General features: G+C 41.0%; 1 protein-coding gene across 1 annotated transcript in view; it reads right to left on the reverse strand.

The window, feature by feature from the left end:
- Rprd1a (regulation of nuclear pre-mRNA domain containing 1A) overlaps positions 1-9,886 on the reverse strand; it is a 74,515-nt gene extending 64,629 nt beyond the window's left edge. Inside the window, exon 1 of the mRNA XM_004623590.2 lies at positions 9,574-9,886. Coding sequence (XP_004623647.1) covers positions 9,574-9,724 — 151 coding nt within the window. The 5' untranslated portion in view covers positions 9,725-9,886. The remainder of the gene's footprint in view (positions 1-9,573) is intronic.
- Between the last annotated feature and the right edge of the window lie 6,029 nt (positions 9,887-15,915).

Genomic DNA, 15,915 nt, shown 5'->3' on the forward strand with positions numbered 1-15,915 from the left:
CAGTTAAACAGAAGACCCAATGCTATTATGGGCTACTGGACTCTTTTAGAATATTTTGCTGAGTTTACACACCTATAATATTCAATAACGGAACATAGAAAAAATGGGGCATACAGATGAATGTCCATTTTGTATCTGTGTATTCAAAGTGGGTAGGATAGATATATAGTTACATTCTGTTAATGAATAGAATGATTTGTTCTAGTGGTGTTTGTAAACAGGATATCAAGTCCGCATCTTGTACAGCAATTAACCACTAAGAAGAATGTATGCAGTGTGTTAGTTATTGAAATTGTCCTAGCAATATGATTTGAAACTGTCTCATTGCTACTTGTTTATCAATAAAATTATGAAAAAAATAAAAAAGAAAAATGATCTTGAAAGTGACTGTTGTGTACAAGGGAGCCTTGTTAAGATTATAAGCCAATTTCTCTGTAGAAATTATAGCGACCAGACAAGAAGACAATACATTAAATGTCCTGAAAGAAAAACAACTACCTAGGGCCAGAGAGATAGCTGAGGAGCACAGTACCTACTTGGTAAGCATGAGGTTGTGAGTTCAATTCCCGGCCCCTACCCCCACACACACAAAAAGAAAAGAAAACCAACTACCAATCAACAATTCTGAATTATGTAGGCTGACAAGTCTGAAGAACTGTACCTGATAAACCACAGACACAAGAGGTCCGACCCAATACCAAAGGCCTCAGAACTATGTCAATGGTATAGTTTCAGTCTGAGGTCCGCAGGCTAAAGACCCAGAGTGAGCAGATGGTCAAGGCGGTGGGCAAGAAAAAACCAATGTCCCAGCTTAAAAGCAGCCAGAATTCCTGAAGAATCCCTATTCTTCACCAGAGAGTCAAACATTTTTGTTTTATTCAGTCCTTCAACTGACTGAGCACATTCACTTAAGATTACAGAGGCCGGTAGGCCAGATAGCTCAGTGGATTAAAGTGTCTGCAAGCAGGCACAGGGAGTGCTGGGGATTCAATTCCTGGGTCTGGCATACCAGCCCCACCACTGGGATGCATTGAGACAGCAACTGAAACTGGGCATGGTGATATGCTCCTCTAATCCTAGCACTTGGGAGGCTATAAACAGGAGGATCACTACAAATCCAATCTGCAGTGAGCAGTGAGAACCTGAACACCCTGTAGACCCTTCCCTAAAAAAAAAAATTAAAAAAAAAAAAAAAAAGAGAGATTTCACAGGCATCTACTTTACTCAATGTAATGATTCAAATGTTAATCTCACCTCCCAAAAAAAAAACTCTCAGGCAAAAATAACTTCACAGATGCAGCTAAAAATATAATAATAAGGGACCAGGGAGATGGCTCAGTAGAATAAGTGTTTGCCCGACAAGCGCAAGGACCTGAGTTCAATCCCTGGTTCCGCAAAAGAAAATAAAAATATAAAAATATTATACTTATAATAATAATAATAAAATGTCTTACCAAATGTCTGAGCACCTTGTGGCCCATTTCAACTGACCATATAAAATTAACCATTACTGCCCAGCATGGCAGCACACACCTGCAAACTTAACACTTGGGAGGCTAAAGCTGGAGTTCTGTTGTGAGTTCAATGCCAGCCTGGGTTACATAGTGAGTTGAAGGCCAGCCTAAACTGCATAGTGAGACCCTGTCTCCAAAAGACTTAAAAAAAAAAAAGATAATGCCTTATAGTATTCTAAGAAAATTCAATTTTTTTGGTACTTTGGAAAAAAATAAAGTCCCTTCCTACGTCAAGTTTAATTTCTTTTGAAGAGTAAGTTTAAAATGATGAAAGAGGGCTGGTGAGATGGCTCAGTGGTCTAAAGCACCTACGTAGAACAAGCTAAGCTTAGGAAAGCACAGGGACCGGGGTTCAATCCCCCAGCACCACATGCCAGCCAGCCCCACCCCCTGGTGGGCTGAGCTGGCCACACACACACATAAATAAATAAATAAATAAAATAAAATGATGAAAGACATAAGCAACTTGCTAGCTTAAATATCTAAGATTTTTTAAAACCATCCTCTTTGAAGCAGAATGACGTTCCTTCAACTGGACCAAAATGCACCACCCCAAAAATCTATATAAACTATTTTCCTAATTTACAAAAAAAGATATAATCTTTTTTAAAATAATTTTATTGAGAAACAAATAGCAATGAGTCAGTTTCAAAACCAATTAGTAGGACAGTTTCAATAGATAAAATCTTTTTTCAATTTTAAGTCTTCTCCTGTAAACTGACTGAATCTTTTAACAATTTCTTTTATTAGCTTAATCTAGACTCCAATAAGATAAATTTAATACAAACTGGACAATTACTTCAAACTTAAAATATACATTTCAGGATAATCTTTATAAAGCTTTACAAACATCAAGAAAGAACAATTTGAACAAGTTAAAGAACTACTTGAACAATTACAATAAACATTTAGAATAAGATTTCACAAATTTCAGCCTAACACCTTACATTATGAACATATAAATTTTCTTTAACCTACTATAAGAAATTAAATGTTGGGCTGGGGAGATGGCTCAATAGAATAAGCACTTCCCTGGCAAGCGCAAGGGCCTGAGTTCAATCCCCAGTTCCACAAAAAAAATAAAATAAATGTTAACCTCCAAAATACCAAAACAAAACAAAAACATACCAAAACATTTTCTTGCCAATGACAAGTTGATACTAGAGTGTATATGGAAAAACCAAGTAATAAATATACAACTTCTGAAAAAAAAGAGTAGGGGCTGGTGAGATGGCTCAGTGGTCTAAAGCACCTACTTGGAACAAGCTTGGCAAAGCACAGGGACCGCGGTTCAATCCCCCAGCACCACATGCCAGCCAGCGCCGCCCCCTGGTGGGCTGAGCTGGCCACACACACACACACACACACACACACACAAATAAATAAAATTTGAAAAAAAAGAGTAACGGGTAGGGAAAAGTAATATCCCATCAGATATGAAAATAATATAATAGTTGTATGTCAGGACACAGACCAATGGAACAAAACAGTGTAGAAGTATACTCAAATATGTATGATGAAGGCATTTGAAGTGGGTGGGGACAAAAATGAACTTTTAAGAAATAATGGGACATTAGTATTCTCCTCCCACCCCCAGTGAATGAGACTGGGCATGGTGGCATGCACCTGTAATCCCAGCGCTTGGGAGACTGAAAACAGGATCACTAGGAATCCAAGCTGCATAGTGAGACCTTGTACCTAACATACTTAAAAAAAAAAAAGAAATTGCAACACATGTATATGATTTTATATTCATAGAAAATTCTGAATAGCTTTAACGTTTTTCTCCTGTTTTTATAAGCCTATTTTGAATTTTATGTTATGTTCATATTTTTACTTATACAATAGTACAGTTTTAAGTATACACCTGAAAAATCTAAGCACTTACAACAGCACACAAGCCTTTTAAAAGTTCTCAATTACTGTAAAAGGTCAAAAGAAAAGCTTTAAAGGAGAGCAGTTATGTTGGGGAACAAAAAGTGACCCATGACAGGAAACTGACTAAGTAAATAATTTATCACTGTTATCTTTTTAATGCATTCTTATGAACAAAAATATGAATGCATATCTTAAATCACTTTAAAGTTCCTTTAGCACATAAAATGTGTATTATCCTGCTTCACTCCAAAAGGATTTAATGAACTGAAATGTTCTACATGAAAGGTTAAATAATGTTATACATATAATCCAACATTCACACAAATCATAAAAACTATGTCTTTATTGTTTGTACAGCTCCTACCAGTAGTACATTCTACTCACACTTCAAAACACCTTCCCTGATTCCTAAACTAAGCTAGGTTTCAAAATGTATTTCTCCTTCCTATTACTATACAATTACCAATTTAGTAGTCTACTTCCTTGGCTGACATTCAAGTTCCATGAAAATGACTGGTTTTGCTCTTTTAAAAAAGAGGAAAAGGAGGGCCGGGGAGATGGCTCAATAGAATAAGCGCTTCCCTGGCAAGCACAAGGGAAAAAAAAAAAAAAAAAAAAAAAAAAAAAAAAGAGGAAAAGGGCCAGGCATGGTAGCACATTCTTGCAGTTCCAGCACCTGGGAGGCTGAGGCAGGACTGTGGTGATTTCAAGACCAGCCTGGCCTACAAAGTGAGGAGCTCAAGGTCAGCCTGAACTGTTTAGTGAGACCCTATCTCAAAACAAATAAACATTAAAAAAAGAGGAAAAGGTTTATTTAGCTCACAGTTTTTTCAGATTTCAGCCCATAACTGGCCAGCTCCAAGACAGGGTGACACATGGCACAGAGGCAATAGTTAGTTCATTGTGTTGGGGCGGGGGCGTGGCTGTGTCTTTTTTATCTACTGAATAACCTTATTAACACAGAAAGAACTTCAATAAATATGTAATAAATAACAGAAATCAACAAGACATATCTTATCAAAAAACCCTGCAAAATGTAGAATGTCTTTATTTTTTTAACATAGAAGCACACCTTTACTTTTATTAGAAATGCAAAGTCTAGTTAACCAACAGGAAAAATATCAAATCATTTTTTCAAAAAGAGCTTATGTCATAAAACCTAAAGAAAATTACACTTCAAAAAAAAACCCTTATTGGGGGGCCTGGCCCTAGCTCAGTCTAAGTGGCTGCTTCCACAAAGCTGTCAGCCTCAGGTTGCTGGAGTTCGAACCTCACAACTCTCCAGCTGGCCAAAAGTGCCCTGAAGGCATTCGAGGAACAAAAAAAAAAAAGAAAATTACACTATAAGCTAAAGGAAAATTTCAGAAATAGTGTAAGTTTTCAGGGTAATTAATACTGTAAAGGGAATGTATCTCCTTACAGTAAAAATGTATCCTAATTTCTTGATCTAATTACCACATTACAGCAAATGGCTAGTTCTTAGCAAACAGTCTATGGATCTAATTTAGTGGTCCTCAAGAACATTTCACAGGCTCATGAAGTCAGCAATGCTAAAATATCATTTATCTTTTTTCACTTTTGTCCTCTCACATATGTATTATGGTATTTCTCCAGACATCATGCGATATGTGATACATCAAGACTCAATACAACTAACAAGCCTTAAAATCCAACTTCTTCCATTAAGACATTATAAGAGTTGTAGGAGTTGCAGTACAGCTTACCCATACTCATACTGTGCTTAACTACCAGAAGTCTCAGGTTTGACCTCAGCTTCACACACAACAGCCTGAGAAACGGTGATACCACGCTGCTGAGAGAAAGAAGGGCTGGGAGGGAAGAAGGGGAGACAAAAACCTGGAATTCCCAATAATTTTGTTTGTTTTTATTTTTTTGAGATAGGGTTTCATGATGTCATTTAGACTGACCTTGAATTCACTATATTATGTAACCCAGGCTGGCCTTGAACTCACAGCCATGCACCTGCCTCAGCCTCCCAAGTGCTGGGATTACAGGTGTGTGCCACCATGCTTAGCCCCAATAATTTTTAAGAATGGATAGGGACCATCAAACAAGAAAATCTGACAGTCCCAGTCTATACCATCAAAATTTTTATGGAACAATTTAGTTTTCTCAAAGAATAAATTTAACACTGAGGGAATATAGATGCAAGGTGATTACACAAATATAGTAAACTGGGTGTGGTGGTGCACACCTGTACTACAGCACTCAGGAGGCTGAAATAGGAAGATCACTTCAAATCTGAGACCAGCATGGGCTATATAAGTTCAAGAGCATCCTGGACTACATAGTGAGACCCCATTTCAAAAAACCAAAACCAAAAAAAAGGAGTACACTAACCATCACAATAAATAAGCTTTATTTGGACCTTGAATCAAACTAATAATTGAGAGGAAAAGCTAATGAAACAAATACTGGCTATTTGATATTTTAAGGAATTAACTATTTTTTAGATGATAAAATCTGTAACTGCTGAAATCAGATGTTCATTATATAGCATTTATATTTATTTGACATCTTTCATAATGAAATTTTTTTAAATCAGCCTACTAACTGATAATTTAAATCTGCCATTCAGGGGCCACGGAGATGGCTCAGTAGAATAAGTGCTTGCCTGGCACACGCAAGGGCCTGAGTTCAATCCCCGGTTCCACAAAATACATAAATAAATAAATAAATAAATAAATAAATAAAATCTGCCATTCAAAACTGTAACAAAAATCACTCTGTATCACAGAAATTATTGGGAATGTGAAAAATCTATGAAAATGAAAGAGAAAGGTTATGTACCCAAAAGACAATCAGCAATCAACTTCAAAGACGCAATAAACATATACACTGAAATCTACAGTTTGAAACCATAAAATCTTTTTCAGTATAAAACTTAGTGGAAATATTGTGTTTTCACTCCTTCAATTCTAACTCTGAGGGAAACAAATAATAGTATCAGACATACAGAAGCTACTGAATTGTCAATTCTGCTTCATTTTAAAAAGTTATATAGCTGTATGTTTTTTTGTTTTTAAATTCATTTGGTGGAGGGTCTCACTATACAGCTTGGGCTCCTAGTGATCCTCTGGTCTCAGCCTCCCCAGCACTGCGATTACAGGTATAAACCACCATGCACAGTTTCAATGGCTGGCACTTCTGGGGTTTTGAGGTTGGCACAGCATACGGTACTAGGGACTGAAACCAGGTCCTTGCACTTGCCAGGCAGGCGCTTAGACTGCTGAGCTATCTCCCCAGCCTGGCTGTATGTTTTTAAAGCAAATGAAAATCACTTTTTTATATTTCTCAAAACAAATTAGAGCAGCTAAGAATATGCAGTATTCAGTACTTCATACTGGCAAAAAATCTTATTAATAGGTACAAATTCAACAAATATTTCAGAGCCTTTAGGTCTGCAGGGGTTAAAGGTGCAAAAAATTGAAAAAGAGAAAAACATAAAGAAGCCCACTATCTACTTCATGACCAATTTGTGAATGACACACAAATACTCCAATTTCTAATGCAATATGAAGTGATAATTCCCTGAGTACACAACCAGTAAGTGATTACCATTTCTGATGAGGATTCTGAAATTGATGAACGAACTGCAGAGTGGTGCAAGGACAAAAGGCTTTGCTCTGTGAAACCAGTCACATGTCAAGGAAATGAAACCCTTAGTGGACTACAGAACAGGAGAATTACAGCAGCAGCATTATTTTCCTGACCACCACTCTTCTCTTAAAGCATCTATTTATGCTAAATTTTTCCTAATTATGAAACATTTAAAGTGATGGGAAGTTTAACATATTCCTGAGGCTCAGCCTAACCAATTTTGGGGCAAATTCTTTCAAAAGGAGAAAGTGTATCTCTGCAGTTTCTCATGAAAAAAGAAAAATGAGTTTGCAGCATTATTCAATCCTAGTCTTTCCTAGTCATGTTATCCACAGACATGTTAATATATATGTATATATTATATATGTATGTTTTATATATGTATATGTTTTACATATATATATATATATAAAATTTTGCATGTTTTTTAAAAAAGTTCTCAAGCTCAGCTAACAGCACATCTTATCATTTGTTTGTTTGAGACAGGGTCTCACTGTGCAATTCAGCCTTGGCCTTGAATTCACTCTAGTCTGTGCTGGCCTCAAACCTGCAGCGATTCTGTTCATGTTTTCAACTTCATATTTTATTAATACATATTTTCATACATACTGATCACATTCATCATACAGAATCTGTACCTGTCAATTTTTTTTTCATTTTTTCCTCTTCCCTTCAAGCCTTCATTCCCTTATAAAAGATGTTTCCATTTTTTTTATCAATTTTTTCTTTTCCCTTACTTCTCTTTCTCCTTCCTTCCTCCTATGTTTCCCTTCTCATTTGAACATGTTCTTCCTGTGTAGTCTAATTCAGTCATTTACACAGTTTAATTTATGAAAATTGCTGCATAGTACTATATATGAGCATCACAATTATCCATACTCTAATGCAATGGTTAAATTCTTTCCATTTTTATTATAAGGCTGCTAAATAATTCTATGAGCTTATATTTGTTTTTTTAGTATAGGGTCCTAGAAAGGGAACTGCTAAATCAAATGGTATATTCCTTCAACTTCCTTAGTCTGCTAAACTGAACTCCAAAATGGTTATGCCATTTTACTTTTCCACCAAGCAGTGTTAAGTGTTACTGTTTCTTATCAACCGGAATACAGTTGTTGTTTATACTGTCATACTTTTTTTTTTTTTTTTTGAGACAGTTTCACTATGTAATTCAGTTTGCTTTTAACTCAACATGTAGCCCAAACTGGCCTCCAAATGATCCTCCAGCCTCAGCCTCTCCAGTGCTGGGATTAGTGTTGGGATTACAGTCATGTGGCACCACAGCTGGCTGGAATGACATTTTCTTAAAACACAAGCAAATAAATACACAAAACAAGTTCATGTAATTCCCGTACTTGGGAGGCAACACAGGAAGATCACTGCAAGTCTGAGATCAGCTTTTGCTACTTAGTGAATTCAAAGCCAGCCTGCACTACAAAGTGAGACCTTGACTCAAAAAAAAGATAAATATTGTCTTCATTCCATACAGCTACAGACTGCATTTCACATCAGTAAAGAAGCAACTACTTTGATTAATGGTTTATTAAAATCCTTAACACTCCAGGCACGGTGGTACACGCCTGTAATCCCTGTCAGTGCGCAGGAGGATGAGACAGAAGGATCACAGCGAGTTCGTGATCAGCCTGGGCTACAAAGTGAGCTCAAGGCCAGTCTGAACTGCACAGTGGAGACCCTGTTTCAAAAAGACCAAAACAAAACCAAACCTTAACACTAATTATATCCATCAGAATATCTGAAACATTCAAAGTGCCCACCCTGACCAATGAATTAAAATAGAAACTAAGCTTATGCGCTTAAATTTCCAATCGCACTAACTTGTAAATGAGGCCTTTACAGATGAGGTTGCTCCGCATAAGTGAACTCAACTTCGGACCCTTTAATAACACATGTCTGCTCTGAAAAGTTTCCTTCATTTACAGACGCATCATCAACTGTTCTGCAAATTAATGAAGCTGCGGAGCGGTACATAAACACAGAGCAAGAAAGGCCCTTAAATCACTTACTCTAACGCCTCCATTTTTTAGGTAAAGCATCTACAATCCAAAAGTTGTAAGAAATTTCCCAATCGAGAACCTCTAAAATCCAGAGTACTTTCCATCGCACCACGAGACTTCCAGTCCTAAAATTCATTTCTATTAATTTTAGAAGTTTAGGGCCATACGTTCTGGAAATGATGGAAGTAACTCCCAGACACGCTCCGATCTTTTCATTTCTCTACCTTTTCCTTCCCCTATCCTCCATTATACCCCACGGAATGAAAACAATAACTGCCAGAGTTTCGGCCCTAACTGGTGCAGAGTACTAAAACCCCGCTACTGTTTCTGTACCAAACCGGTCCAATTTTGAAGTCCTATTAATGTCTTTATCCGATCTACACGTACTAAGCGCAGACTTGGCAGAAGCGCGATGCTCGCGGCTGCCCGGCCCGCAAAGCTCCGCGAGGGCACGAGACGGCGCTCCCGACGCGGGGGCGCCCGGAGGGGGACCCAGGGAGCGCCCCGAGCGAGCGGCGGCCGGCGCCCCCGAGCCGCGCGCCACTCACCTTTCCGTAGCTCCCGCTCCCACACCGTGACGATGGGCCGCGAGTGCTTGCGGTGGTGGATGAGCCACAGGGACAAGGTCTGCACGCTCTGCTGCGAGTTGCTCAATTCCGACAGCTTCTTCTCCAGCGCCGCCTCGGAAAAGGCGGACATCCCTCCAAACACACGTCCACGCCGACCCACGCGGAAGGGCCCAGGGGAGGAGAACTTCGCCGCCCTCGTCGCGGCCTCGCCCACTCACCCCACCCTTCTCCACGCCCTCACAGCCGCAGCCACCGCCTCCGCCGCTTCCAAGTCCGGCCGCAAACTAGCAAGATGGCGTCCAGCCGGCAGTGACGTCACGCCTGGCGCGCGCCCCGCCCCTCCCGCGGCTGGTCCTGGGAAAAGAGCCTGGGCCGAGGGGCGGGACCGTGGGGCGGAAGGGGCGGAAGAGGCGGAAGGGGCGGCAGGGGCGGAAGGGGCGGGCCAGATGGGCGGGACGCCTGCGTGGGGGCCTAGAGGCGGGGGAGGGGCGGGGGGCTTTGACACCAGTGATTACAAGTTTCTACCTAGCTGTGGTCATCGCTCATGGGTGTAAATTGGTCCAGCCACTTTGGAAGCCTACTTGCCTGATCGTTAGAGTTAGAAATACACCATAAACCAAGGCAGTGCCCAGGCTGTAGAAAGAGCCTATAGACCCAACTACTCTGGGAGGTTGAGGCAAGAGGAGAGCTTGAGTGCTAGAATTGGAGGCTGGCCTGGGATACATAACAAGATCCTGCCTCAGAGGGAAAAAAAAAAAAAAAAAAAACTAATCAAGGTCTGAGAGTGTGTGTAGTTCAGTGGTGCTTTATATGTGGGAAGCTCTGGGCTCAATCCCCAGAACCAAAAAATAAAAATAAACTAGTGAGTGGGTATGTGGGGAGGATGAGGCCTAAGCCAGATGCTAAGATTAGTCTTTCCAGGAGCTTCCCAGTGTTTGGCTGGCTTTGCTTGCATTCCCCACCTTCCAAGCCTCCTCCCGTGCCTACCGTGTGGCCCTGGGTGCACTGGATATTATGCTGTCTTCAGCACCTGCCTCTCCTGGATTCCAGTGCTTCTGAAATCTGTAAGCCCAGATGGCTGAAGGTGCCTCGTGTCCTTGACTCTACTTAACCCTGCAGCTAGGACTAACTGCCTGTCTTCTACAGATTATCCCTGTTCCCAGAGAAGAGCAAGCAAGAAGAAGCCATCTTGTACTACCGGAAGAACATGGTCATGGCCCAGCTGGCCTCTTTCTTGTACTCTGCACACCTCTGGGGCTGTCTAGAGACCCTGGACGGTTTGACTACCTCTGTCACAGTCACCAATGACTTCGTGTGTGTGTGTGTGTGTGTGTGTGTGTGTGTGTGTGTGTGTGAGCCTGGCCATACTGTGCAGTTACACAACACTCAGCAAAGAATGGCTCCTGGCTAAGTTCAGGGCCTTCCTTTTCCCTGAGATAACTGAAGCCATACTTTTGTACATCATCTTCAGCCCCAGAAACATAATTTGTCAGCTGCTATATAGAGATAAGAGACCCAACATTACATGAAAAGAAATATGATTCAGAAAAACATTTAAGAGCCGGCCAAATAGCTCAGGAGACTAAAGTGCCTGCAGGCAAGTACAGGGGCCTGGGGTTCGATCCCCAGGCCTGCAGTGTTGGCCCCGTCCCCAGGGTGCACTGAGATGGCAATTGAAATTGGGCATGGTGGTGTGCGCCTGTAATCCCAGCACTTGGGAGGCTGTAAACGGGAAAATCACCTAGTCTGATCTAATAGTGAGACCCTGAACACTCTGTAGACCCTTCCCCCAAAAAAATCTTAAATATCCATTAGAAAGTACAACTTCTGTACAGTTTCACTAATTACTACCAAGGCTAGACAAACATCAGTATGTTTGCAACAGAAGATGCATGCTAGGTGTTGGATCCAGTATAACAGCAATGAAAAATTGGAACATGAAGGTAAATGGCTAAAGTGTGACACATCAAAATTCCAGAGTGCACATAGCAGTATACGATATAAGTCAGCTGGGCACAGTAGTGTGCATCTGTCTTCCCAGTACTCTGGAAGGCTGGGGCAAAGGATCAGTAATTTGAGCCCATCCTGGGCAACTTGGTGAAATCCTGTTACAATGGAAATTTAAAAATTACGAGTAGTCTGACATCATGTTAGAACAAAACGAGACTATGCAGCCCACCAAGTAGCTCATTTGTTAGACTCACTAGACTTGACTGACTAAACAGAGATAACCTGACCCAATTCAGTGTAACCCCATCTTGCTGCACAATCTGTACTTTCCCCAAACATACCCTGTTTACTAACTTGTCTCAAGAACTTTCTGCTCAGCAACAAAGAATAACTGATGCTACACAAAAAAATTTCACCATGTGGTGGACTGACAACTGGCAGTCAACTTGTAACACCCAGCTGAACTGACCCAGCATGGTGGTTGTGGGAGGCCCATCTGATGATTGTTTTGGACAGCATAAGAGGCAGACCTGGAGAGAAAGAACTTTAGGAGCTGTTAGTTCTCTTGGGACTGTTGGTTCTCTTGAAGGATCTTGCCATGCTGGCTTTCCTGATGAATTCAATTGATATCATCAGAGGACCTCAGGACCTCCTTGGAGCTAAGGATGGCTGTGGTACTTTTATGGGGTGCTCTGGTCTTTATTTTACATGTTGCTTTCTGGCCCTAGTGCAGATCCCTCATCCTGCTAGCACAGAGCCTTCATTCTGCTGGTGCAGACTTTCTATCTTCTACCACTGACCTGTGGGCCTTCCCAGCGCAGATCTGTGAGATAGGCCTGCATGAGACATTGTCATGGACTCTATATCTTCAGCTGGACTCAGGCAGGACATTGCCATGACATCCAGGCCCTCAGCTGGATTATTTTGTTCTTTAGTGTGTAAACAGATTTCCTATACTTTCCTTGTATATGACTCTTTGGGTCACTATTATAAAATAATCCTATAAGTTGTATATCCTGTATTATTTCCCCCTAAAGCCCTAAACTACAGTACCATGCTTTTAAGCCTTTGTATCTCCCACTTGCAAACCCATATAAACTAGGCCCAAAGCTGGCTCTGGGCTGATGCTTTGGAAGCAGTCCCCTGTCAGCCTGCCAATGTAATAAAGTTGGCTGCCACCCAACTCCTTGGTACAGAGCATTTTCCATTTGGTTCAATACCAGTTCTAAAACACTGTCTCACAATTTATAAATAAATAAATAAAGCTAGAGCTACATTTCAAGGTGAAGGCCCTTGGTTCTATCCCCAGTACTACACCAGAGAGAGAGAGAGAGAGAGAGAGAGAGAGAGAGAGAGAGAGAGTCTAAAATGTAGATTTGTATTTTTAATAGTGATCTCAAGAAGAGGATAAAAATTGGAAACTTTAACTGGGTGTGGTGGAAGACACCTATAATCCCAGCACTCAGGAGACCGAGGCAGGAGAATTCAAAGCCGTCCTGGGCTACACAGCAAGACCCTGACTCAAAAAAAAAAAGGAACCCTTAAACTTTGCCTTACATTTTCATTTTTTACTAGAATAAGAGGTTCATGTTTACTCAAAATCACTGTTAAATTTTTTTTGTTTTGTTTTTTGAGACAAGGTCTCACTGTATAGCCCAGGCTGGCCTTGCTTGAACTCACTATGTAGAGTAGGCTGATCTCAAACTTGAAGCAATCCTCCCTCCTGCCTCAACCTCTCAGGTGCAGGGATTCAGGAATGCTCCATCACGACTGACCAGCACAGTTAAATGTTAACTCTAAAGGACTGGGGACATAGCTCAGCGGTTGTTATGCTTTATATCTAGGTGTCACCCCAAAGCCTCATGTAGTCAGCCACTGGGGCGGGCTTCTAGAGTTTGTGATTAATTCGTGATCCAATGCTGGGGTTATGGGTATGAGCGCTGCACCTTCCTGGAGACAGATAGCCTGACAGCAATATAAGGAAAGGAGAAAGGCTTGCCTTTGCTGCTGCCTCTGCTCCTCCCTCTTTTTTTTTTTTTTTTCTTTCTGCTCCTCCCTTTTTGCTCTTGCTTTTTAGCTGTTTTTCACCACTGTGAACTGCTGCCCTCTGCATGTGCCACTCTGCCTTGGAGCCAGCCAAATACAGACTGAAACCTCCACAAACTGTGAGCTAAACAAACTTTTCCTTCTTTAATTTTTTTTTTCCTTCCTTAATTTTGACTGTCAGGTACTTTGTCCCAGCAACAAGAGAAAAATAACCGAGATGGTGGTACAGCATGTTCATTGTATATGTGAGACTCTTGAGTTCAATCGCAGCCCAACTGAGCCAGGGAGGTAGCTCAGCGGTGTAAGTGCCTGCCTGGCAAGCACAAGGACCCAGGTTTGATCCTGGCACTATATGCTGCGCTGGGCCTGCCTGGGATTCACAGAGTAGGCCACTGAAACTGGGTGTGGTGGTTTACACCTGTATTCCCAGAGCTGGGGATGCTGAAACAGGAGGATTACTATGAGTCCAAGCTGTAGCAGACAGACCCTGTACCAAATACATAAAATTAAAAAATAAATAAAATTTTAAAATCTCAGCCCAACAATAAATATTAATACATTTCAGAAATCCCATCATCAACCCAGAACATTTTGAAATAACACTTGCCTTAATTATAAATATTCACAAAGGATACAAAAAGATGGATCTTGTCACATTGTAAACATTTATACAAGAAACTTTCAGAAAGAAAGATGCGTGAAAATCCCTAAGCCACCCAAGAGGTGTGGTGGTGCATGCCTGTAATCCCAGCCCCTGGCAGGCTGAGGCAGGAGGATAGATGTGAGTTTGAGGTTAATCTGGGCTACATAGTGAGACCCTGCCTTAAAAAACAAAAACAAAAAACTCCCTAAACCATCTTTTCAGAAACCCAGTTCAAGAACTTAGTACCTGAAGGGATCAAATGTATTTGATAATTTACTCAGTTACCAGTACAGTTTATCTTTCCCATTTTTCCTTCTGTTTTTAATGGATGGGCTGCGGTATAAAATCTTTCCATTTTTCATGGTATGGCCAGTTGAGGTTCAGAGAGAGTTGAAGATGGGTCATAACTTTTCTTTCTTCTCTTCTCATTCCAACATCTATTCCTGCACTTACGTTCTTCACTGCCCAATTGTAACCTCTGTTCATTCAGTCCACTTAGCCTAGCTTTCGACTTTAACATAAAGGGAATTTAACCTATCTTCGGAAACCTAATTGCGTCTTTTTGTTCCTAATTGTATCTTTAAACACTATTCCCACCCATCAGCTCTACAACCACCCAAACTGGTACTTGTTAGTTCAATCTATGTCTTTCCCTGACATTCCAACTCTCCCTCTCTTCATGTGTCAATTCTACCTAAACTGAAAAGAACCTAATGCCACATGTGGTGGCTCATGCCTGTCATCTCAACACTCTGGGAGGCTGAGGCGGGAGGACCACAAGTTCTAGCCCAGCCTGGGGAACTCTGGAACTTAGCAAGACCCTATCTAAAAATAAAAAAGGCTTCAGGATATAGCTCAATCAAACCAGTAGTACCACAAAAGCAACAACACAACACCTGATAGTTCAGCCTGTTTTTGTGTTCATTACTGGGGATTAAACCCAGTTTAGGTAGAATTGACACATGAAGAGAGGGAGAGTCGGAATGTCAGGGAAAGACATAGATTGAACTAACAAGTACCAGTTTGGGTGGTTGTAGAGCTCATGGGTAGGAATAGTGTTTAAAGATACAATTAGGAACAAAAAGACGCAATTAGGTTTCCAAAGATAGGTTAAATTCCCTTTATGTTAAAGTCGAAAGCTAGGCTAAGTGGACTGAATGAACAGAGGTTACAATTGGGCAGTGAAGAACGTAAATGCAGGAATAGATGTTGGAATGAGAAGAGAAGAAAGGTTATGACCCATCTTCAACTCTCTCTGAACCTGCCTTTGCACTGAAGCAGTACACTACTTATTTATGTATTAATATATTTATGTCATTGGAGGCAGGGTCTTGTTAGCCACACACTGCCCAGGCTGGGCTTGCACTTGCAATCCTGCATCAGCCTCACAGTGGGCAGGCATTACAGATGTGAACTCCTCTACCCAGCTCAGCTTTTTTTCCCACCCAACCCAATCAGATGCAAGATTTCCTTCCTGTGTTGTTTAGTGACCTGCATGGTTTGTGTTATTTATAATGCAATGTATATTCTTTCTTCCCAGCTGGATTTTTAATGACCTAGCAAGACCCTGTCTCTGAAGGCCCAAGGATGTAGTTGAGAGCAAAGTCACCGGATTCAATTTCAATTTCCAGCAGAGGGAGAGAGAGAGAGAGAGAGAGAGAGAGAGAGAGAGAGAGAGAGAG

The sequence above is a fragment of the Octodon degus genome, unplaced genomic scaffold (genome assembly GCF_000260255.1).
Source record: "Octodon degus isolate 3935 unplaced genomic scaffold, OctDeg1.0 scaffold00003, whole genome shotgun sequence".
In the NCBI taxonomy this organism is placed as follows: domain Eukaryota; kingdom Metazoa; phylum Chordata; class Mammalia; order Rodentia; family Octodontidae; genus Octodon; species Octodon degus.